The 24,900-nt window shown below is 40.9% G+C and overlaps 1 protein-coding gene across 1 annotated transcript in view; it reads left to right on the forward strand.

The window, feature by feature from the left end:
• nrxn1a (neurexin 1a) overlaps positions 1 to 24,900 on the forward strand; it is an 85,807-nt gene that overhangs the window by 34,454 nt on the left and 26,453 nt on the right. Inside the window, exons 7-16 of the mRNA XM_084741093.1 lie at positions 1,159 to 1,320; positions 4,767 to 4,838; positions 5,171 to 5,395; positions 6,613 to 6,760; positions 8,112 to 8,242; positions 9,147 to 9,399; positions 15,605 to 15,808; positions 18,605 to 18,631; positions 22,731 to 22,853; positions 24,378 to 24,759. Of these exons, the coding sequence (XP_084597219.1) occupies positions 1,159 to 1,320; positions 4,767 to 4,838; positions 5,171 to 5,395; positions 6,613 to 6,760; positions 8,112 to 8,242; positions 9,147 to 9,399; positions 15,605 to 15,808; positions 18,605 to 18,631; positions 22,731 to 22,853; positions 24,378 to 24,759 (1,727 nt within the window). The remainder of the gene's footprint in view (positions 1 to 1,158; positions 1,321 to 4,766; positions 4,839 to 5,170; positions 5,396 to 6,612; positions 6,761 to 8,111; positions 8,243 to 9,146; positions 9,400 to 15,604; positions 15,809 to 18,604; positions 18,632 to 22,730; positions 22,854 to 24,377; positions 24,760 to 24,900) is intronic.

Genomic DNA, 24,900 nt, shown 5'->3' on the forward strand with positions numbered 1-24,900 from the left:
ACTGGAATCAAAGGCACAATCAGCAATTATCCCAGTATTTTTTTTTTTCAATTTTTCCTCCTTTATTTATTAATTAATTTACCAGGCACAGTGCACATTAATCAGCATTGTGATTTATACTTCAACATAAATGTGTCAGAGTTAGCTAAGAAGCTAATTTTCATCCGTAGTTCCTGGGCAATTTTTAATAAATTAGTGTCTGATGTCGTCTGTTCAGTCCTTCAGTAATAATACGAAGCAGTACAATACATAAATATATCACAAAAATATAGAGATAAAAACAATGCAACTATGTAAAGGCAGTGCCAAGGATGAGATTGAATGATGGCACACCTGCAGCATCCAGTGAAGGAAAAAACAACCTTTTAAACACGACATGGTGTAGCTTCATTATATCACACTAGATACCTTCCATCTTTTTAAGAAGAATTTGAAATGACTGTTTTCAGGGCGTAAAACCAATGATCTGTTGATCTTTTCAAATCAAGACTCGACAGTCTGTGGCATGCTGTCGGTGCTAAAGGAAAAAGTTTTAACTGAAAAACTGAATTGAATTGTGACCTTGAAATCAAAAGTCAAAACATATTGTGGATTTGGAGAATTGTGACACCTCTACTTCTAATACAATGCTGCACAGATATTTTGTAGTCAGCACATTACAGTGACAGACGTGTCTTTGAAGTTTGGGTGGAGAGTCACAATCCATGTGGCCGTGAAACTTTGGGTATCAGTGAATCTTTATTGATCACGCACAGGATCTAGTTGTCATTCTGCACAATAGACTTATAGTTGTTGACAGGCAGAAGCAGGCAGACCACACAGTCTGACTCCAGTTGGAGTATTCAGGTGGTAGATGTGGTTACAGAGCGTATAGTCAGATTAAATGAGTGACATCTAGCAGTGCATAGCAACAAAATGTCAGTAGCAATTTCTTCACACCACACAGTTAGCACTGATCCATCCAACACCAAATCAAAGTCCCAACAGCACAAACTAGCCAATTCCCCAAACCAATCAGGCCTTCTCCCCACCAGACTGCATACACATTGGTTACCAGAGTAACGGGGGCTAATTTGGCTGGTCAGCGCCTAGCTAGCGCTTAGCGCTGCCTTTGGTGTGAGTATATAGCGTGTCCTTTCCCTGTGCTTTGTTGTGTAGGTGACGATCTCTGTGGACGGCATCCTGACCACCACAGGCTACACCCAGGAGGACTACACCATGCTGGGCTCAGACGATTTCTTCTACGTGGGAGGGAGCCCCAGCACCGCTGACCTGCCCGGTTCTCCTGTCAGCAATAACTTCATGGGCTGTCTCAAAGAGGTGGGATGCATGTGTGAAGAATGTCTGTGTGTAAAGCAGAATTATTAAAGCTTTGTATTTTTCATTAGCTTTTTTTTTTTTTATTTTGTCTTGAGTTCAGCTTAATTTATATTATTTTTAGTATTTTAGTATCTTTTTATTTTAATATTGGGGATATTTGTCAGGCGCAAGAATTAAAAAGCTGAGGACAGGTATTACAATTTGAAAACAACACCTAGTGAAGGCAGTTGACTCACAGTCATGTAGACGTCTCACAGCCAATAAACATTTGTAAGGCTCCTCATGTTTGTGTTGACAAATGTGACCAAACTGACAAATATAGACATTTCCTGTATATTTTTATTGTATTTTAGTTAGTTGTCTTTTTTATATAAAGTCTGTTTTTTAATGTCTTTTTATTTCAGTTAACTAAAGTGTTCATCCAAACCTAGTTTTAGTTTTTAGTGTAGTTTTATTTAACTGAAATAATCTTGGTGTACACCTGCACAAAGAAAACATTTTTGATTTGCTGTACCAGGCAGTATGGATGAAAAATAACAAATAAAACTATGCACACATGTAAAACAACATCTTTAATAGACAATTTTGTTAGTTTTTAGCAATAATTTGTTCAGAATTATTAATTTAGACAGACTTAATGAGCTGCGGATATAATCTCCACATGATCATTTCTTCACAATATGATTCCTCTGAAAGACGATGAATGCTAATATTTAATTATTGCCTTGTTAAAACACTCATGCTGCTCATATTTCTGTATACTCTCAGGTTTTAACAAACATTTCTTGTTTTTCTCTGACTTTCTTTCTTTTTCTATTCCTCCCGTCTTCTGTCATGCATCACGCAAACACTTCACACACATTATTTTATAAAGCACACACACACACACACACACAGAAATGCTTCCATTTGGCAGACTCACACAAACAGTCCCAGACACACACACCCTCCCCAGCATCAGAGAGAATCAGTGATGAGTGTCGTTGAGGGAGTAGATACAGCACTAAGCACTAACATGCTAATTAGCTACGCCACAGAGACGCTCCATCCATCCGCTGTGCTTGAAATGGGCCACAACACTGCAACAACAAAAACTCACATGACACACTCATGGAAACACACTAACACGCTTGCCTATACACATCAACACAAACTTAGCATGTATGCACAGATGCGTACGTGAGCGTATGTGGGCAGGAACGTACAAATATACCACACAGAGACAAAAATAGTCAAACACAAATAATCATACATATGCATACACAGCACTTGACGCAACAAAACTCCCAAATACATCCTCTCAGCCCGTATATACACACCACGTCTGAGTCTCACTTTCATTCACGCAGACTCACACAGAGGCATAAACAAACAACCAAACAAGCCGACAGATGATGTGCCAAACAGAGAGCTATCTGTATCAGTGGTGAATGCGCTCTGTGTTGCTTCATTAAGACTGATGGTGTTTAAACGAGGCTGCCGCTGTCAAAGTGAACCCTCCACTGGCACATTTACATATTTAATACGATGATATGATAATCCATGTGAGCAAATTAAGATGTATGCAGTGAATCACGCGCATGAACGATCACGGCTGTAACAATTTTGTGCATTTGAAGCGGCGCAGGCACACACACACCCACACGCTAACACTGTTTTGCCCATTTTGCAGCACTTTTATTCAAGAATCACCCTCAATCACCCAAAATGCACATGACATACAAAACATTAAAAGCTGAGGTGAAAGAGCCGATGCAGAGGAGAAATTTTGTGATGTTGCTGAATTGCTCACAGGTCATAGAAGGAGGTCTGGATTAATAAAGCAGAGCCTGTGTGTGCTCGTCTCTCTCGACATCAAAATGCTCAGCACAAGCACACTCTTTACACTCACACTGCTAAGTCAGAGAGCGTACTGTGTCAGGGAGAGAAGAGTGGAGAAACAGAAAAGGGAAGAGGAGAGAAAGAGCAAAAGCGATCATGCAAGTGGCAGGGACAAATGGGAGTTATCAAAAGATGAGGCTGGAGTGGCTCGCTCTTCTTGAGGTTGTCACTTTCATATAAAAATACCAAAACACTTGAATGAAAAAAAAAGTTGGCTGGAAGATTAATGGATATCTGGTCATTTTTAAACTGTCTTGTCCCTCTTTATCTCTTTAACATTCTCTTCTTTTTTTGCCTTCTGAAAAGGTTAATGACAGTGTGTTTTAGTTTTTTTGCTTGTTTTTCTCTTATTGTTGTGAAACACTAAGGTTAAATAAAGAAATATCACAATTAGGGCTAGGTGTCAGCACTCGATGCTTTTAAGGTACCGACCAAAATAACCAAGAACCAACTAGTATCGGAGCTTTTCTGGTCAAATGATGCATTTGTTCCTTTTTGTACCCAGATCTAGAAAAAAAGTACTAGAGCCCTTGTGTAAAACTAGACAAAAAACCCACTGACACCCACTAACATCTGTTTTTTTTCTTCACTGGGAAAGGGTACAATCAGCATTCACTCACAGGTAAAATGACTCTGCAGCAGTCACAGTATTTATAGTCTCCCCTGATTTTTGCCCTTTTTCTGCAGAGGCAGTGAAGGCTTGTCCACTCTTTTGCTTTTTTTTTTCATGCACACACTTGTTGACTTGCTTTAACTCGGTGCATCAGCCTAACATGGCAGAGTTTGCACCTGCTTGAAGGTGCTCGTCTTTAGTTGAGCATTTGAGTGGTATATAAACATTTTTATATCGACTTCCTTACTCCCTGTTATTTTGCTACGGAAAAGCTTTTATTATCAAGCAGCAAAATCAGGAATTGTTTGGTTGGCAGTCACTTAACACGGCTGAAAGCAAATTCCTAAAAGCGGGAAAGAAACTAAACTTCAAACAACAGAGATTCAGTTAGAAGCTACAAAACTGCTGAGAGCTGAACACACAGACACTTTGAAAAATGTCTTTTGGCTTTGCTCTCCAGCACAGACATGAGTTGTGACTCGGGGTCGACTGGTAATGGGAAAAGGGTCAATCGGGTCTCTTTGGCTGGTTAAACTGCGTGCGAAAACCCCACATATACAAACTAACTTTGGTGTAAACAGTGTATTTCCAGGGTTTTCTCACAGCCAATCACCACAAGTGTTCTTCGATTTAATGAAACTTGTGCATAAAATGTGAAAGGCCTATTTCAGGAATGCTTCCATTCACATGATTGGTATAGAGTTAAGTGGAAAAAAGGTATCAAATGAAGTATTCTGTTGGTATTGGTATCACTTTATTTAGCATTGGTACTGGTAAGGGTGATTTTTTAAATGATACACAGCTCTTATCACAATGTCACACCGTAAGTATTTCAAATGAATCAAAGGAGAGGTTACATCTATTGACCAAAAGTGAAGAAAAAGCTTTCTTTTTATTTAATCCAGAGTGAATTAATGTTTCTGTCTGTTCCCTTCAATTTCGTCCCCTGAAGGTGGTTTACAAGAACAATGATGTACGATTGGAGCTGTCTAGACTGGCTAAACAGGGAGACCCAAAGATGAAGGTATGCACTTTCAACAGCATGTACATCTTGAGCCAGACAACACATTATCCTCTTATACACAGAACAAAGACATCGTTTTGTGCCCAAACCTCCTGTCAGACCCTGCACGGCTTAAAGTGTTGGAATTTTAAGTAAATGGGATTATATTTTTGAGAGGTAGCCATGAGCTTTTGTCTTTTAGTCAGTTCACAGCTGGGAGCAGCTGGCTTTATTTCAATGCCAGACTAGAAAGGAACCATGTTGGCCTTGATATTCATTGGACATCAGTTTATAACCCATATTTTAATGCTGAACCCCTAAGTGTTTATCTTTCTTCTTCTTACCTTCCCCAGGTAAGCGGGGTGGTGTCCTTTAAGTGCGAGAGTGTGGCCACGCTGGACCCCGTGACCTTCGACACCCCAGAGTCTTTCGTGGCACTGAGCAAGTGGACGGCGAAGAAGGCGGGATCGATTTCGTTTGACTTCAGGACGACAGAGCCTAACGGGTTGATGCTTTTCAGCCATGGCAAACCCCGGCAGCAGCAACGCAAGGACCCACGCACGCCTCCTACACTCAAGGTGAAAATGTAATGTAGTTTGTGAAGAAACACACGGCCAAACTCAAACTAAAAGAAACAGTTTACAGCCATGCTGGTGGCTCTGTACACAGATCAAAGGCACACAATTGGGAATGTCATTAATTTAGCGGGTGTTTGGTCATTAACAATGTATGCAACTCATGGTGGTAATAGCTGAAAAGTTAAGTAAATAGTTAAGTTTTATTATTTTAATTGAGAGGTTTAAGTGAAACTGAAACCTCCACTCTAAAAATTGATATGAGATTTTGCTTTTACTTACAATCCAAGATGGCTGCCAGAAAGTATGCCTTTATACATGTTTTCCTATAGAGGATTTATACAAAGTCCTTTTGGAAAATTCTTAATTTTAAACATTATATTTTCAAGGGTAGGAATATGCTTGAATTTGCATATACTCCTTGCTTCATTCTCAGCATAATCTGGGGTTTTAACGAAAGGATGACTCATATGAAGCAAAAATCGTAATATTTGAAATGAAATTATCCTGTCGGCACATTTGTTTGTTGTCTCCTGGTTTCTCACACCAGATCGGTGCTACACTGACTGACATGGGGGCCTGAATGAAAAGTTGCGTGTGCATTCATGCATTCTGGCGTTTTTCCCTTTTTTTCTGTTCACCTGGCGTCGTGAGAGTGACCATATGCTCTCCCAATGCGTGCATGTCCCCTGACCCTTGACGGTGTGCAGGCATTGAAGGTAGCCAGCTAACTATTGTACCTGCTCATCAGCTATGAGAAAACAGGTGGATTTTGTTATCACATAAGCAACATGTATCATTTTAGGCAGCTTGCTGATTTTATTGCTCTAGAAATTATCGAGCATTAAATAATCATGATCAAAACATACAATCAAAGTTGATATAAACAGCTGGTTAAATAACGAAAGTGGCAATATACATTGATTGCTGTGAGTATAAATGAATTCTGTAAACTTTATTTTTGCAGTTGCCTTCATAGTAACAATTTGTGATGATTAAGGCTCTGAGAGACTTGAACTTTTTGATTTAGGTTACTTGAAAATGCTTGATAGATCATTTTACTAATCCACACTAAAAATTGAATGACATTGCAAAAAGAACCCGATTATAGATGTTTGACTGGAGACTAATCACCTTATTCTAACTTGCAGCTATAATTAGCATTTAGCCATCAATGCCCCTGCTTTCTAGAGAATGCTGAGCTGTCTGTCTCTTTACAGGTGGATTTTTTTGCCATCGAGATGCTGGACGGGCACCTGTACTTGCTGCTGGACATGGGCTCGGGAACCACTAAAACGAAGGCCATCGACAGAAAGGTCAACGACGGAGAATGGTATCACGTGGACTTCCAGAGGGACGGACGCTCAGGTACACTTATATCCCTCTCAATTCTGATGCTAACCTTGTCCACGGAGGTTGATTAGGAAAAGGTGGAGGTTGAGGAGTAGACAAGATTGTACTTCAACGTTTTAGTTAGGGCCTGTCATCTGCCTGCTGTCTGTACTTAATACAAATTTGGGATTTTAAAGGGATAGTTTAGTGAGTGCATTACCTACAGAAAACAGGAGTTACTGATCTACTGTTAGTTTCTTTGTGTTATTATATGGCTGGTGTTTTAAAAGGGTAGTTCAGATTCATCAAAGTCACACAAAAACACAAACTAACTAACAGATCAAGGCAGTGGTAGATCAGTAACTTCCGTGTTCACTAAGGTAAAATTACTTATTTCGCCAATGGAGTCTGGCAAAATAGGTGAGAGAGAGCAGTGATTTGCTTGTGTAACAGCGGTTTCTCACCCGAAAAGGCCGTCTAATGGCGAGGTAAGGCGATACAAATATTTTTAATATAGCATACACTTAAACCAATATAGAGTTTTGTAGATGGGCTCTTTTTAGTGGCTCAAGTATGTTTTGCTGCTGACCTTGTCCACAGCAGTTCTGTGTAAACTATTTTATAACACAATAAATAAACAGTAGCACTGTCAAATTTATTGTAATGCGTTGGTATAATAATTACCATAACACTGAGTCTACAATTAAAGCGATTGGTTGCCTCTTTCTCATGCTACTGGTAGTGCTTTTAAGGTTTTTAAAAGTTATGGCCACATTTGCCATTAAACCATTAAACCCATGCCTCCTGTGGGTAGATTGAAAAAAATAAACTTGCACAGTGCCTTTTGTTGTCTTTCACAAATGTTGCATCCCTCTCTTAAATGTATTTTCATTTCAGTGCTTTGAACATCGACCACACAACATGAGCCAAAGGACTGGAACTATATCTCCAGTTCCAGGATTTTTAATGTTTTCCAGCCATAGTTTGCATGTCAGTGTTAATTGCAGTCTAGAAAACTACAGTAGAGGCTGCCAATCTTCTCAATGGGGGTCTTGTTTGTTTACTATAACTGTACTAATGTCTAAAAATAAATGTATTAATGATTTATTACTGTTTTTGTGACAGAGTGTTGGACATGACAGTTTTAAACCAACAGCCTGTAGTTATTTCCATTGCTTCTGATTATAGAAGTGATGAGTGGGGATCATGATGATGATGAGGAGGAGGAGGAGGAGGACAGAGAGGTGGAAGGATGACGATGATAAAGATGATGATGGTAGTCATAATGGTGGTGGTGGTGGTGATGATTGTGATGAGGATGTTCACATTGAAGGTCGTAACGATTACTGAGGTTGTTTTGTTGTCTCGTTGCCGTGTGTGAATTCAGGAACCATCTCGGTGAACAGTGTAAGAACAGCGTACACAGCTCCGGGAGACAGTGAGATCCTAGACCTGGATGACACGTTGTACCTCGGAGGACTACCGGAGGACCGAGCCGGACTCATCTTCCCTACAGAGGTTTGTGTGTTTGCTTATTTTTGTTTTTTTCTTAATTTAATTTGATAGGGGGCATGCAATTTAACATAGTTCAAATACAGCATGAAACTGATGCTTTGCTGCACAGTCAGTTCATATATATTGCTAATTTTCAACTCTTGTCCCTAGTTGGGCTCTTACATGTGCTGTATCTTCCAGTATAAAACCACAATAAATTATAGATATGGAAAACATAATAAGATACCACATATACCACAATACACAAATGCACACTGGTAACGTTATGCATCTACTTTATGACATATTTGAGCTGCAACAATCAGTTCACTGTCAGAAGAAGTCCGAGATGCAAATTAAAAACCAGTAAGTGACTGTAGACTGCAGTCTGGATCTAAATGTGGATGAAACAATTCATTTTGGGATGTTGTTAAAAAACAAAACATAAACAAATGAACATAATGCAGTAAATAATCTTAAAAATGTATTTGAGCACCTGATTTAGGCAACTTGTGTAAGGAAGATATACATAAAAATTATCAAGATGAAAGTATGACAGAATGTCTTTGTGTTCAAAGCCAAGATTAGCTGCCCGACTGAGCCTTGAACAAACTTTAAAGGCAAACTATGCTGGATTTTCCCAAAAACTAATGCATTGACTCATACCAAAATAATCCCTCTCAATCATCACCCACAACTCACCAGAAGTGTGTGGACCTCCCTCTGCCTGTACCTTCTTATTTATCATAATTTTGCTGCGCTCGTGACACTTTACCAACACAAAACGTTGGTATTTGACATCTTTGAAATGACGCTCAAGAAAAACTATCTTTCTGGTGCATTAACTAATTAACAAACCCTAACTATTCTACCTTGCGCTCACAGTCCTTTAAGTGAAATTACTAAACACCGGTGACCTCTTCCTCAGGTGTGGACGGCTCTGTTGAACTACGGTTATGTGGGCTGCATCAGAGACCTTTTTGTGGACGGGCAGAGCAAAGACATCCGGCGGCTGGCCGAGGCCCAGAAGGCAGTGGGTGTGAAGCCGTCGTGCTCCAGAGAGCCACCCAAACAGTGCCTGTCCAACCCCTGCCAGCACAATGGCATCTGCAGGGAGGGCTGGAATCGCTACGTCTGCGACTGCTCGGGGACGGGATACCTGGGACGCTCCTGTGAGAGAGGTGAGAATGACGTGGTGGGACGTAGGACAGCAGGAGGAGGACGACGACGAGAATAACACTTCAGCTGGACTTTTGGCAGCCAGTGTAGTAATTGGCATGAGTGCTGAAGTCACATTTCACAATAGAGATGAGTAAGCTGGCTAATTACAGTCACTAAACAGCAACATTTTGTGAAAAATTAATAATATGTCATGAAGAGAAAACACAGTCATGATGACAGCTTTGTCATTTGCTTTTTGGCTTGAGAACACTGAGTAATGCCAAGTGGATGAGTGACAGAAGACAGATGGTATGGGGTGGAGAGTCTGAAGTTTCAAAGTCAGAGATAACTCCATCAAACGCTGAAAATATATTATGATCACCAGTTATATGAGGCCATAAATTTTTTATTCATTATACCTTTAAGTTATGTTTTTTTTCTTTTCTTTTCAAAGGACCGTCCTAAGAGATTACATGAGTTTGATAGTCCTTACTCTGATGTGCGTTAAAAAGGAACCCTCATAAAGATTTATAGCAGATAAAAATCTGGCTAAACTGTTGAGACTAAAAGGCTTCCAAGATTAGTTTAACAAGGTTTCCATGCATCCTGGAAAACCTGGAAAAGGCTTGAGCAATTTTCCAGTCATGGAAAAAAAGTAAAATGTTCTCAAATGTCTTGTGTTCTTGAAAATGATTTCAATGATTTTTCTGTGACTGAAAATGGACTGCTAGGCAATCTATCAGAGCAAATCAAAACAGATAACAATGCCATCTGAAAGGGCTAAAAAGTTAAATGCAATGCAATTTAATTTAAGTAAGGACAATGTTTGCATTTACAGTGAAGTTATATTTAGGATGATATTGTTCAAATGGTAGTTTATGTATGAGAATAGGCTTCTCTTGGTTATATTGTGGAAATGCCTCATGGTGGCACCTGCAGGTTGGATGAAATTACAGCTTAAATGTCCAAAACTCAGAAAAATATAAAATAGATTATCCTGCAAATGTAAATATTCGTCACTGCTGGCTGGTGAATGTGGTAGTTTTTGTTGGGTTTGTAGATTAACATTGCTTTCTTCCCAGCTTCCCAGACTTTCAAAATAAAGGCACAAGACTTATTGGGTAGGTTTAGGCAACAAAACTACTATTTCAGGCTCAGGTGACAAAACTATTTGGGTAGGTTAACGAAAATATCATGCTTTGGGGTAAAATAAGTATGTAACTTATGTAAGTTCATGAATATAATGTCACTCAATGTAATGTAAGTACATAAGGTTTTAATAGCCATCCAAGCAATGTTAATAATGGTTAACAAACTAATTTTTAACAATCAACAAAGTGTTTCAAATATCTGGGCTGTCTCTCTCTCTGTGACAATCTCTTAAATATTTACAAATCATTTAGCAAACATTAATAAATACTTAATGTTAACAGTGAAATAACTTTTAAATATAATTCAATTAACTAACAATTTACCATTTATTAATGATGGTTATTATAAAGTGTACTCAAACAACTAAGACTATAAAAAATAAATACGATGACTATTATATTGAAATACAGCTTTAAAACAAGGAAAAACATTAAAAACAACTATATGAGAAGACAGTAGTAAAAGTAGTGACATTAAAACATCTGAAGTTTTGCCCATAGGCCTATACTTTTAAATCAGACTCCCAAAGAGAGGAATGTATCAGTGTATGGTGTGAACCCTGTCTGTCATACCAGCTTGATCATCACTGAATATGAACTAGAAAAGTCCTGGAAAATGATCTGTAGAACTGGAAGGATGGCAGGTAGAAAGTTAGTATGGTAGAGACAGGTTGGGAAATGAACCAGCCTGCTCAGCAACAATAATAATAATAATAGTCTAGCTTTTCTCTCTTTGGCTTTATCTTTTTTTTTAAATTCAAAAACACAAATTTCCTGTGTTAAAGTGGGAGTAGGAAGGTGGAGGCTGGGAAAGGAGAGGATCAAATGAGGGTGAAAGAGAAGAGGTGGGAGGAAGCAGAGCTGCAGACAGGACTATTGGACTTGCTGTTGATGTAGAGACTGGGAATCGATGGGAGAGGAAATGTGCAGAAAGCAGGGAGCAGGAGCTGTGACAGAGGAGAGTGGAACCAGCGGGCTGGAACCACCATATGACAGCAGGTGAGGAGATGAGGAGGAATGGGGAGACGGGAGTAGAAAATCTGACAGAGAGAGAGTTATGAGAAAAAGGTATGAATTCAGGCCGAGGGAGAAATGGAAAGCAGGAGAGATTGGCAGAGCGACTGATACGGGCCTGTTGAAAGAAGCGAGATGGAGTCAGACAAGGAGAAGAGAAGAAATGTTGTTTGTGCCACAACTGCTGACGCGTCTCAAGTGATGATTGTACTATCATCTAACAGGAGATATAGACGCACGCACACACACAGACTTTCTGAAAGGCGTTGATATGAAAATGTTTTATTTCTGAGGACAAACATCCGCAGTGTATGTTTATCGTAGCAATGCACCCTCCCTCCTTCTCTCAGCTCTGTCTTCCTCTCCTCTACATCTTTCTTCATCCCTCTCTGTGTGCATTGAGGGGTCACTAACTGGTGGTTCAGTGGATTAAAGGAAGCACAGATGGAGAAGCAGATGGAGAGAGTGATTGGCCATGTTTACGCCTTCTACCTGCGGTTTCCTCCTCCCTTCCTCATTCTCTCCCTCTCTCCTTTGTTCCCCCTCTCTCTCTTCTTTAATGAACAAAGATGGTCTGCACGCTCGAAGCTCCAAGATGAATTTTTATTTTGTAAAGAGCGGTCACACACATATTTCTAGCAGCACATTTGCACATCTCCTCTTAACACATTTTCAGTTCTTTCCTCCTCCTGCTTGCTTGCTGCTGTTCACACTGGTGGGATTTTTTTTCTTACTGTCCTGATTTCTCTATGGAAGCTCATCCCTGCCAGGAAAAGACAAAAAAAAGATGAAATATGAGGAATTAACAAGTTTTATCTTAACTAGGGTTGCAAATTGTAAGCACTCCTTAATTGGTCCTTTGTAACATTAACAATCAATCAATTGAATAATCATAAAAACATTTCCCGCTTCTATTAAAGCTTTATTTCCACAGCAACATGTTGCACATTCTCTGACAGCATCATATAGCCTGTGAAACATGTGTAAAGATGTATGGGCCTGCATATTAAACACATATCACTGAACACCAGATCACATACGAAGCACACTCATAAAAATAATACTTCAGATCTTTATTTGATAGTACATCAAATAAATTATCTTATTTTCTCTTTAATGACCAATTAATCAATTTTTAATTAATTGTTATCATCCCTAATCTTGATCCATCAATGGGTGAAAAGTTGGATCTTCATTTTTCAGTACAGAAGAGCAAATTCAGTTATTGTTCAAAACAAAGTACATTCAAATCTCCACATCTTAATAACTCCTGATAGCCCTAATAAATGTCTCAGTCAATCTGCAATTGACTTTAACAACAACCCCTTTAGCTAAAGTTAATATTGCTCTCAAACAATTTAAGTTTTTTGAGGACTGAAATAATAAAAATGCTCATGCTAAATCAAAATTATGAGTCGATGGGATGCTTGCCTGTCATTTTGAGATAATCGCCATTGGCTGATGTCTGTGTTCACAATACTGATAAAGTGCTGGCTGCTGGGGAGCAATGTTGACGCTCACCCTTGTGAGCTTTGGAAAGGTGGTGACAAAGTCAAAGTTTCAAGTCCTGTGTAACTCTAATGCACCACGCTGTAAACTTTTGCCTCATTCACTGTTGTCTTTTGTAAATTTTAACTTCTTTTTCTTGCCTAAATGACAATAGATCTACTCTAAAGCCATTACTGACTATTGTTATAAGGTATATAATAGTACAGTTGAATACTGAAGCCCGCGCTCCCTTAAATACCAGTCCTGTTCTGACAGCATAGCCCAGTGCATTTTTCTGTTTCATGAATTTTAAAAAATCCATCTAAAACAACATGTTTCTGGCTAAGATGTAGACAATGCATATTAGATTATTATATGCATGGCATAATGGATACATACATGACGGCTGCCCTGCTTTATAATTATTGGAATTGGCCACTGAAAAACCCGGATCAGTCAACCAATTGAGAAGAGAAGTCAGTCAAAATGATTGAACAGGAAATCAAACATACATTTCTAAGTAAGAATTATGAGATACTGGGGCACCCTGTAACTCACTTGGTAGAGTGCTTGCCACATGTACTCAGGTTGTGAGTCTGCTGCAGCAGCCGTGAGTTTGATTCCAGCCTGCAGCCCTTTGCTGTGGGTCGCCTCCCACTTCTCTCGCCCTAGTTTCCTGTATATCTACAAGCTGTCCTATCTGAATAAAGGCATGAAAAATGCCCCATCCACGAAAGAATTACATGATACTAAGTGGAAATGAGAAAATTAAGTCAAAATTATGACATAAGTTAAAATTTGGACTCCCTAAGTCTAATATATTAGATACTCCCTGAGGATTATGACTTACCACTTAATTAAAATTATGAGAAAGCAAAGGGCAGTGCATGACGTGCCCATATGCTGTCATAAATAGTCATTAGCGAACCAAGTCCCCAAGAAATGCATCATTCACTCCAGTTAGAGTGACATTTGCTGAAAATAACAGTGACCAGCTGTTTCAGGAAATCATTAAGACCTTTTTAACAGTGAAACTACGTATTTTTGACCATTTTTTTAAAAGATGTATCTCTTCAGTAGGAACCAGTGGGCTTGGGTCTAAGAACCACAGGAATGTTAGAAAGTGTTGATGGATGCATTAACATGCTGTTGGTTTCAGTCCTTTCACCGTTGACAACACATCTGTAGCATGTAGCACATCTGGTGTGTGCGCCACGCATCAAATGATGTGATGGTATGCGACACAGTCAGTGTGCATTGCACTTTTTTTCCCCTTCCCTGGCATAAATTGGCTTCCATACTTCCTTCCAGCCAACCCTCCCTCCTCTATTTGCCTGGTGGTGAGTCAGGTGCCGTGGTGGAGAAAATTTAGTCAGCTGTCTCCCTTATCAGAAATGTGTGTGCACGTGTGTGTGTGTTCGAGTGTGCCTGGGCGCGTGTGTGTGTGTGTGTGGCTGTTAGTTATGTTATCTGTGATATAACAGGCCAACCACCTCCTTTTTTCCTCAAGTTAATGAGGGTTCATTTGCATTTTAGCCAAGAGCTTTTCTCCCTTTCCCCCCTCCTCCTCCCTCCTTCTTTCTCTCTGTCTTGCTCTGTCCCTATTTTCTCTCCCCCTCTGCTCTCACTTTACTAAACCCTCCTCTGTTCACACTTAAATTCACTCACTTATTCTGACATGCACACACACACACACACACACACACACACACACACACACACACACACATGCACACACTATCTCTCTCTTTCCCTCCTTCTCAGCTCATCAGTATTCATGAGGCCTCCCTCTCTTCCTGTTCTCTTGTTTTTCGCCTTGGCTCCGACCGTCTCCCACGGAAACAGGGAGAGCGAAAGGGAGAGAAAGCGAAGGAGGAATGGAATGGAAAGATATAAGAAGAAAAGAGACGAGAAGAGAGGGAGAGATAAAGACACAGAGACATGGAGAGTGTGTTTAGCTGTGTATGTAATTGGCCAATAAAAAACAGGGTCCTCGGAGGTAAACAGTTTAGCGGTCGGGGATTGGCCCCAGCAGGTAGCAGGGAGAGAAGATTATGAATATGTAAATGAGTATGCAAAAGACATTAAAGCGGGATCACCTGAGCTTGTTACATTATGACTCCAGGGTCTGGGATGTCAGCGACGGCGGCTAACACACTCATCGCCATGCATTCTGATTTAACCGGATAATAGGGGCGAGCCAACCAGCTGCGGCTATTTTTACACCCTCTTTTGTGAGGGAGTGATGATGAATTAAGGGTGGAAAGTGATGGGGTAATTTCGTAGGGAGCTACAAGGCTTTGGAGTTTGAACATGACGTGGCGGGGGAACAAGGGAGTGTCGCCACGCTGAAACATACTTCGTCATGTTTAAATCTGATTCAGTCAATGTCAAATGTCTTTGTTTCTTCCCACCTCATGTGTTTTCTCCTTGTCAATCTTGTCTGTCTCCTTTTTTTATGTTTTTCCACCCACCTCAATCTCCTCCACCATCATATCTGTCTGCTTTCCCTCCCTCTCTCATCCGCTCTCCTTCTCTGTCTGTCTGTCTCTCTTTCTGTCTGTGTGTACAGATGCGACTATCCTGTCGTACGACGGCAGTAAGTTTATGAAGGTGCAGTTGCCTGTGGCGATGCACACCGAGGCGGAGGACGTCTCGCTACGCTTTCGCTCCCAGCGGGCCTATGGCGTTCTCATGGCAACCACATCCCGCAACTCCGCAGACACCCTCCGTCTGGAGCTGGATGGGGGCCGTGTCCGACTCACTGTCAACCTAGGTACACACATGCAACACAAACATGTAGATTCTCTAACGTTACTTTAATTACTTGTCAGGGGAATGCAGCTGATATTGGCCTCTTGGCTGTTGCATAGGAATGTTATTAAATGTTGATTAATAAATATTTTCCCCAGAAAGTAAACTGATGATCCTGATGATTCTGCTGTTTATACTCACTATGTTGAAGACACAGGTTTCACAGGTTTTGGTAAATACTTTATACCCTTTTGACGGACTTCATTTCAGAGGTGTGGACTCACATGACATGGACATGAGTCAGATTCAAGTCACAATTATGATGACTTTAAACTCAACTTGAAAAAATCAAAAAAAAAACTTGCAACTTGACTTGGACTTCAGCCTTTTGACTTGAAAATACTTGATATGTTACCCCAAGCCCACAGATCAAAAAGCATCTTATTTGAAAAGCAAATTGACACTTAATTCCCCACATCCACTTTGTTTTCAACCAATCCAACAGCATCCAATCAAGTTGTAGTAACATTATGTTACTGAGTTGCAATGGGAAAAAATATACCAGAGACAATTATATTCATATATGACAATGATTTGCGGTCTGCAAAACATTTGGGTTGAAAAATTACAGACGGATATGGATCTAGTGTTGTACATTCCAATACTGAATATTTGAAATGCTTGCGATGCTTATTTTCTGCAGTATTGATACACAGTATCAGCAGCGCTTCAGGCTCTCTCTTCTCTCTGACAGAGAGTTGACACACAAACTGCTGCAGTGACCACATAGTTCTGCCTCCCTTGACTGTGGTCAGCAGTAAATTAACTTAAATGCTGCTGTGCTTAACACATAGTACTATTAGAGGGAAAATTTGGCACTTTGCATGTGGATGCCCAGTTAGTGTTGATGTTAAATGTCATCAGTTGAAGCAATACCTTTCTCAGTGTGTGCTACATTGACAAAGAAATGATTTTTCTGCTCATAACGCCGTGCAGCAGTGCTTACATGTAACAGGAAGCATTGTGGGTGAGCTTGTGTTTCCTGCACCCATGTTTTCATGTACTACCTTAGCCTGTAACTATTACTGTGCTGGCCAAAACATAGCGTTAGGTGAGAAAAATACTAATCTAGTGTGCCTCTGGCTGTGCTGAGGTGAAGACTAGAAATCCAAGCTGAAATAGCCCATAGTTTCCAGTGATGTCACCGGGTGCAGATTTTGCAGCAGGATAACTTGAGACTTGCCTGTCTTGACTTGGGACTTGAATGCAAAGACTTGAGACTTATGTGTGACTTGCAGAGCAATGACTTGGTCCCACCTCTGCGTCATGGTGCATATGCAGCATGTTTTTAAATACACACACACAAACATACACAACTGAAGGTTAGAGGAGTTGTTTTTATGTTGAACAGAGGGTCAAGCCTCAAGCTGCATTCTCTGCTCACTCCCAGTGGACCTGTGCATCCCCAACACCTGCAACAATCAACACAAAGACTCACAAACTGTACAAACACACACAGGTAGCACACTCCACACATAACTGCAGGAAAAGCACATGCCTTTCTTTTTTGTACAGCTCAACTGCAAAAATGCATTTTCACCTTCACTCATTCACGCACACACAGACACACTTTCACTCAAATTCAGGTACACTCACATGCTAACACACACACAAACTTAACAGAGGGGTGCATGTGTTGGTCTCTGGTTGTCTGCAGCCGCGTCTTTTCTGTGGTTGACGCCACACGACACACCAAGGCATTATGGGTAAAAACAACAGTAAATGCAGTGGAAACCGCTTTTAGTGATCACGTCTGTCTAGATCAAATTGATCACAATAAGGGGATGAGTTCTTCTTCTTTATATTCTATACACATTACAAGTTAACCTTTTCAGGAAGCATTTACTTGCCAGAAACCACCAAATTTAAGCTCTCTGGAGCTAGCTATGCTAAAGCTAATGTTGTTAATTGCTATACCAACATCTAAAAAGTGAAATTAACCCTCCAGCAATTTGCACTTTGCATTTATAGCAATTTCTGCATTGATGACATTCTTTACCCATAAGCAATGTGCACACAGCACCAGCCTCGGGTAGCCATCCAGACGGGTTACCACAAGGCAAAGACAGTATCATGAGAGTAAAGTACAGTAAAAAAAAAAAAAAAAAAAGGGTAGAATTACTATAGTTTTGAATATTATTTCTATATGCATGAAAAGACTCAAAACAAAACCCAGAAAGCAGACTACTTGATCACTGTAATCAAATTATTTAAGCAACATTTCTGGTCCATACAAGGGGTTGACCACTGTAATTGTGGTTTCTATAAGCGATTTCCACTGTAATAATAATGGGGCTGAATCTTCTACCCATTTGCAGAGATTTGTGCTCTGGGTGGGCGACAAAAATCATGGGATGTGTTCGATGTCCTCAGACAAACTGACACACATGACCCATTTCAGTCACCTGGCGCTTTTGATTGGTGACTGAAACTGTCGCTCAGGCCAGAGCAGCCAATGAGCACACTGCTCATGTTGGGACACACCACTCTCCTTTAACATGTCAACAGTTTAATGTGAACATCCACCAACCCTGAAACCAGATTTTACTCTATTAACTAACAAAAATTGCACCCTGTATAATGAAAATATACGATCCAGTTTGTGGTCCTGTGGCAAAGGAGAGTGTGTGTTTTCTCAGCAGTGTGTGTGTGCGTGTTTGTATATATGCATGCAGGGTGTGTCGATGTGTGCGTCCCCAGGGCGTGGAGAGTATGTGTATGTGTGCAGCATTAACCCTCTGCTCTGCTCTCCCTCCAGACTGTATCAGGATAAACTGTACAGCCAGTAAGTGATCCTCCATCTCACCTAACCCCTCCCCCTCCTTCCTCTTCCTCCTCCTCAGTATGTGTGTGTGCGCCTGGTAGAGTGTGTGTGGTTTTCTTAATGTGTCTGTCTGACTATTTTTCACTCTCTCTGTCTTGTCAGTCCATCTTCCCGTAATCCCTTATTCGACATATCTTTGTACCTACTGTGTGTCTGCGTGCATATATGTGTGTGTGTGTGAGAGTGTGTGTTGGACAGGGAAGGTGCACATATGCGTGTTTGTGTCTGCATGTTCAGCTACACCACAGGAGTGGTGCGATTTTTTGCTGAGGGCCAGGGTTTTCCAGGTCGGCCATTTTAGCAAAGAAGGATAGACGGAAGAGAGGACGGTGGGGGTTGAAGGGAGGGGAGGAGAAAAAAGAAAGAGACAAAGAAAAAAAGAGGACAAAATCCTGACTTAGGAGGTGTTCAGGTACAATTAGGCATGTTGGGAAAGAGTGGTAACTGGTGGATGAATACATCTCAGGGCTGCAGGGTAATTACTTCTCCTTCATGCCGGAGACAAAAGACGTGTTATCCCTCTGTTTCTCTCTGTCGCACCTTCATCCCGATGTCTGTCTGGTTGCTTTCTTTGTTTGCTTGTTGTCTCTGTCTAAACTGTACATGAGGGATTTTTGGCTAGCGTCTCATTCAGTGTGTTTAGTGCATTCTGTATCCTTTTCATTGCTCATCTGCGTGTGTGTGTATGTGTGTGTGTGTTTCTGTTCATGCTGCTGCGAGTGGAGCTGAATCCCTGATGAAGTTTAATTCCCTCACGTGGAGTTTCTCTCTGTCACGACCACAGAGAAAGCAAAGAGAGTGAGAGAGAGACGAATGCTCTGTGACGGCAAAGAGGTGGTGAAATGGACGACTGCAGTTGCCATAGAAACCCTACTAGCCACACAGCGCTGTTGCTATCCCGCATGCCTGTCGGCCAATTTTAGACCGGTTGTCTCAATGAACATTTCAGTAGGCAGCCACTTTTCTGGCACACCGTGTGCATACAATAAATTATACATCTCATATTCGAGGGTGGGGGGGGGGAGAAAAAATGTATTTAACAGCCAGGCGCCACTGAAATAGTCCACTCAGCAGTCAAATAAAAGCCTCGGCATGGGAGAGATTGAGGCTTATCCAGCAGAAAAGCCATTTGTTATTTAGAGCTAATGAAATATTAAACGCTTTTTTGTAATTTTGTTTTCATTATCCTGCTCTTATAATCTCCAGTAGCCTGTCATTTGGTTTGAATTGTGTTTCCACTGCAACAAACAGTCCCCTTTTGTCTCTGTTAAATTGTCTCGCCTCGTTGTCTTCTGGTTTAACAGCACAGAGCGCAGACTGTCTGTTGACCGCCACAGCGATCGCTAGTACACTCTTAGAAATAAGGGTTTCGGAAGGGTTCTTCCTGAAGTGCTGAGGTTCTACCCAGTTCCACCCATTTGCTTCTGTAGAACCCTTTTTAGACACAGGGGCTCATCCCTCATAGGGATAATTGGGATTGATTAATTATTTGTTTGCCTCATCTGTCAAATAAAATAATACCTTTCATAGAACCCTTACAAGACAAGAGGATGATGAGTAAAATCCTAATAAAAAGGGTATTTTTAGATTGCTGGGTGGGTTATAAACCCTTGAAATATAAAAGGGTTCTAGTAGAACCTCTAGGGTGGGTTTTAGCTGAATCCCTTTGCATGTAAAAGATTTCTTGATAGAACCACCCAGTTGGATTCCAGATTAAACTTTTGGACTATAAAAGGTTCTCAGGGTGGATTGTAGATGAAACCCTTGGAGTAGAGAACGGTTCTCAGTAGAATCCTCTGGGTGAATTGTAGATCTGGGTGGCTTCTTATTATCATCTTAGAAGGTGGATAAGTTCTGGAAAGAGACAGTTCTGGGTGGAACCATTACACCTCAGAGGGGTTCTCTGTAGAAACGCTCATAGGGTATTCTGGGTGAAACCTCTCAGAGATGGTTCAAGGTTTAACCCTTTATGTTGAATTCGAGATAGAACCCACGGAAAGGGTTCCAGGTACCTTAAAAGGTCTTCTCTGTGGGGACAAGCAGAAGAACCTTATTATGGTTCTAGTCAGCACCTTTATTTCTTAAGAGTGTGGCTCCACATTAAACCGAGCTCACCAGGCTGCTGAACGCACTGTTAGCACTGACCCAAAATAGGTGCATGTGTGTGTCTCCATGTGTGTGTTTATTGGTGTGTATTTGTGCCTCTCCCTGTTCCCAGGTTGACACAGATCACTGCCTCACTCTCACATCAGTCTGCTCATTCTTTGAGTATTAGGTTACATATGCAAAAACACACACTCACACCCACACACACACACGCGCACACACACACACACTGAAAACCCCACACATACATACACATATTCTCTCCTTCACTCAGTGTTAGGCAGTGATCCATGGTAACAGGATGAGATGCTCATGCCCAGAGCACAGCTGAGTCTCCTCAGGGGAACCCTGTGTCCTCTCTGAACGCACCACACACACTCGTTTAGTTCTGCAAACATACACACATGCATTTCACACTGCCATATCCACTTTGATTGACTTCTCATATTCATTTAATTATGTTTGCGTGTCAACATGTCTCTCTCTCTCTCTCTACCTGTTTACCTGTATGTGTGAGGCTGCAATGATTAGTCAACATTGATTAGTTGATTGAACTGTTTGGTCCATAAAATGTCAGAAAATGTTGATCACTGTTTCCCAAAGCTCACCCAAGATAGACACTTTGCTGTCATGTAGGACTAAAGAAAATAGAAAATATTCATATTTGAGAAGCTGAAATCAAATAATTTGCACATTCTTCATGAATCAAAACGATTCATGGATTAATTTAATAGTTGACAACTAATCAATTAATTGTTGCAGGTTTAATTTGAAGATGTCACATTGGGCTCGGGGAAATTGTGATGTGCAATTTCACTTTTCTCTGACATTTTATAGACTAAATGATTAATCGATAATGAAAATAATTGTTAGTTGCAGCCCTAGTGTGTGTGTGTAGATGTGTGTGTGTGTGTGTGTGTGTGTGTGTGTCTGCCTGCGTGCCTCCATGAGTGATGTAGACATGCTTGACATTTTCTGCAGCAGAATCCGTTCGGGTCAGTTTACTTCTCACCTCCCCCATCATTACCTCCTATAGGTCACCGTAAGCAGACTCACTTGCGATCCTCGAACCAACAGGGCTCAGAGGAGGAGGAGGGAGGGAAGAGTGTGTGTGTGTGCATGTGTGTGTGTGTTGGTGGGACGGTGGGTGCTGTGTTCGAGGTTGGTGGGGTGCTTGTAGAGAGTAGGAGGACGGGGACACTGAGGTTTGGGGAACAGTCTGCTGTCAAACGTGTGCAGTCAACTATGTGAAGATGCGAGCTGGTAGATGGGCAGAGAGAGACATCATGAGAGGACAGCTCAGCTTCTTTCATTCTGCTGCACATCAGCACCTTGGAGAGCTCTCTGATGTTCCACTGTGTGTCTAGTGCCACCATGAGGCTCGTTGCAGTACTGCGCCCTTGCTGAAAATAAAAGACATGTAGACACAGGCTATATGTTCTGTGTGCGGGGGCGAGAGCGGGTTGTGTAGCAGTTTAGGAGTCGGGGGGGTGTGAATGTGCTGTCCGTGCATGTGTGGGCAGTAGGTGGTCATCATGGCGGTGTGATCTGTGTCCACAGATGGATTGTCTCAGTGTGTGGGCCTGTTGTGACTCACAGTCTCCATCTTAGGCACCCATGGCATCCATTTATGTTAATCTTTCTGTCTGTCTGTGTCACATCATCTGTCTCGCTGGCGTATCAGCAGAGAGACCTGTCCGTCTGTCTGTCTATCTGTGGAGCGAGTGTGTCAACACGGAGGTGTTTGTCTCCCCGGATATGTATGGTTACTCCTTCCCTCTGCTACTTCCCTCCATTTCCTCACTTTCTGTCCTTAAATTTGAATTCAACCTGCCTGGATTCTTCTTCTACTTCTCTTTTTCTGTCTCTGTCTCTGGATTTCTTTCTATCTGTCTCTCTCTCTCTCCACCTCTTTTCTGTGTATTATGTTAATGGTGCTCTGGGCTATGTGTAGGTAAAGGCCCAGAGACCATCTTTGCGGGGTCGGGCCTCAATGATAATGAGTGGCACACAGTGAGGGTTGTCCGGCGTGGCAAGAGCCTCAAACTCACCGTGGACGACCTGCAGCTTGTTGAAGGTAACCACAGCAACAATACTTACACACCATAAAATGACTAAACTCTATAAATCCAGGTGCTGAGTCTCTGTGTTGGTATCTACTTGTATTCTATATGAATATGTTTAATATCAGGGGTTTTCAAAGTCTGAGACTCTGGGCCTCCCATTAGATAAAGCTTAGACAGAAGGTGCCCCCTCCTACTCCTTACTTTACTTGCTTAGACTGTATAAATTCCTGTTCTGCGGGGTCATAATTATGTTATTTGATCCCATAGACACAAATACATAAAAAAGGTCAGTCCAAAGACATTTATTAGTGTCTGAGTGTCTGAAAACTAGTGTGTCTATGATCTCTTTAACCAATTAACACATATTAACCTATTCTCCTTTTGATTAATATTGTGATAACTAATGTGAAGCTGCAACGATGAGTCAATTTTTTTACAAACATCAAACTATTTTGATGTTTGATTAATTTTTATGAGTCATTTCCTACGAAAAAATGTTCAAATTCTTTGATTTCAGCTTCTCAAATGTGATTTTTTTTTTTCTTTTTTTCAGTCTGGGTTGTGGACAAAATTAGACATTTGAGGACAGTACTTGTACTCTGGGAAGCAGTGATCAACATTTTCTGGACCAAATATCAAATAGATTAATTGTGAAAATGATCAATAGTTTAATCAATAATGAAATTAATAGTTAGTTGCAGCCTCAAACTACTGTAATATTTTTTCACTTTGATTCACTGAACTGAAACTGTTTGAAGCTCACACTTTGAAAACCTCTATTTTATATTGTTATTATTTTTTGGATTTAATGCTACAAGACCAACATTAAGGGTTTTATTTCTTTTTTAGAGAACATCTATACCTGTGTAAGTGAAAATAATCATTCTTAATCATGATTGTGATCATAGCTTCCACATGACTACCCTACTACTTACCTTAGGTCTAGTATTTAGAGCTGCAACCAATCGATTAATCTTTTCAGTCGTTTTTTCAAGCAAAAATGTCAAACATTTGCTAGTTTTATCTTCTTTATTGTAAGGATTTGCTGCTGTTCTTTGTCATTTTTCTTTTGGTTTTGTTGGACAAAAGAAACAATTTTAAGATGTCACTTTGAGCTCTGAGAAATTGTGATGAGGAGGACTGCACAATTAATGGAAATTGCAATATGGCCAAGTGAAATGTCCTCATCGCAGAAGCTGCAATTCTTAAATAGATAGAAAAAAATGGAATGATAAAACAGCGTTATAATTAAGTAGAGTAGTGCTGCAGAAATGTTCTGGACTTCAAATCTTGTTCTCCAGATGTAAGAAAACATGTTTTGTTTGCTACAGACCCCAACAAATGTCCCATCATCATTAGTTGCAGCCCTAATAGTGTTAGTATTAGTGTCTGTTACACTACTTAGTATTATCTCAGTCTGTCATCGTTAGCTCGAGTGTTGTAATAACCATTAGTATTAGTTTTAGTATTGAACAGTTCCACTTGACACCCAACTTTCCGTAGCCCTCACCTCTGAAGTTTACCCCCGCCACCAGGTCAGATGGCGGGCGACCACACCCAGTTGGAGTTCCACAATGTGGAGACGGGTATTGTGACGGAGAAGCGCTTCATGCCTGCCGTGCCCTCCAATTTCATCGGCCACCTTCAGGGACTGGCGCTGAACGGCATGCCCTACATCGACCTGTGCAAGAACGGCGACATCGACTACTGTGAGCTCAACGCTGTTATCGGCTATAAGAGCATCGTGGCGGACCCCGTCACCTTCCGCTCGCGCTCCAGTTTCGTCACACTGCCCACGCTGCAGGCCTACTACTCCATGCATCTCTTCATGCAGTTCAAGACGACGTCCCCCGACGGCCTTATTCTCTTCAACAGGGGAGACGGCAATGACTTCATAGTGGTAGAGCTGGTTAAAGGGTGAGCTGCACAAAGGATAGTGTTTGGTATCAGTGCAATGTCTTCACATTACATTTAACATAACATGTATAACAACAGATAAAAAGGAAAATACTTTATTATGCAGTTTAAATGTGTGTTTATGGTAATATCTGTCTTGCA

This window comes from Lutjanus erythropterus, chromosome 17 (genome assembly GCF_056507025.1).
Source record: "Lutjanus erythropterus isolate fLutEry1 chromosome 17, fLutEry1.hap2, whole genome shotgun sequence".
Classification (NCBI taxonomy): Eukaryota; Metazoa; Chordata; class Actinopteri; order Lutjaniformes; family Lutjanidae; genus Lutjanus; species Lutjanus erythropterus.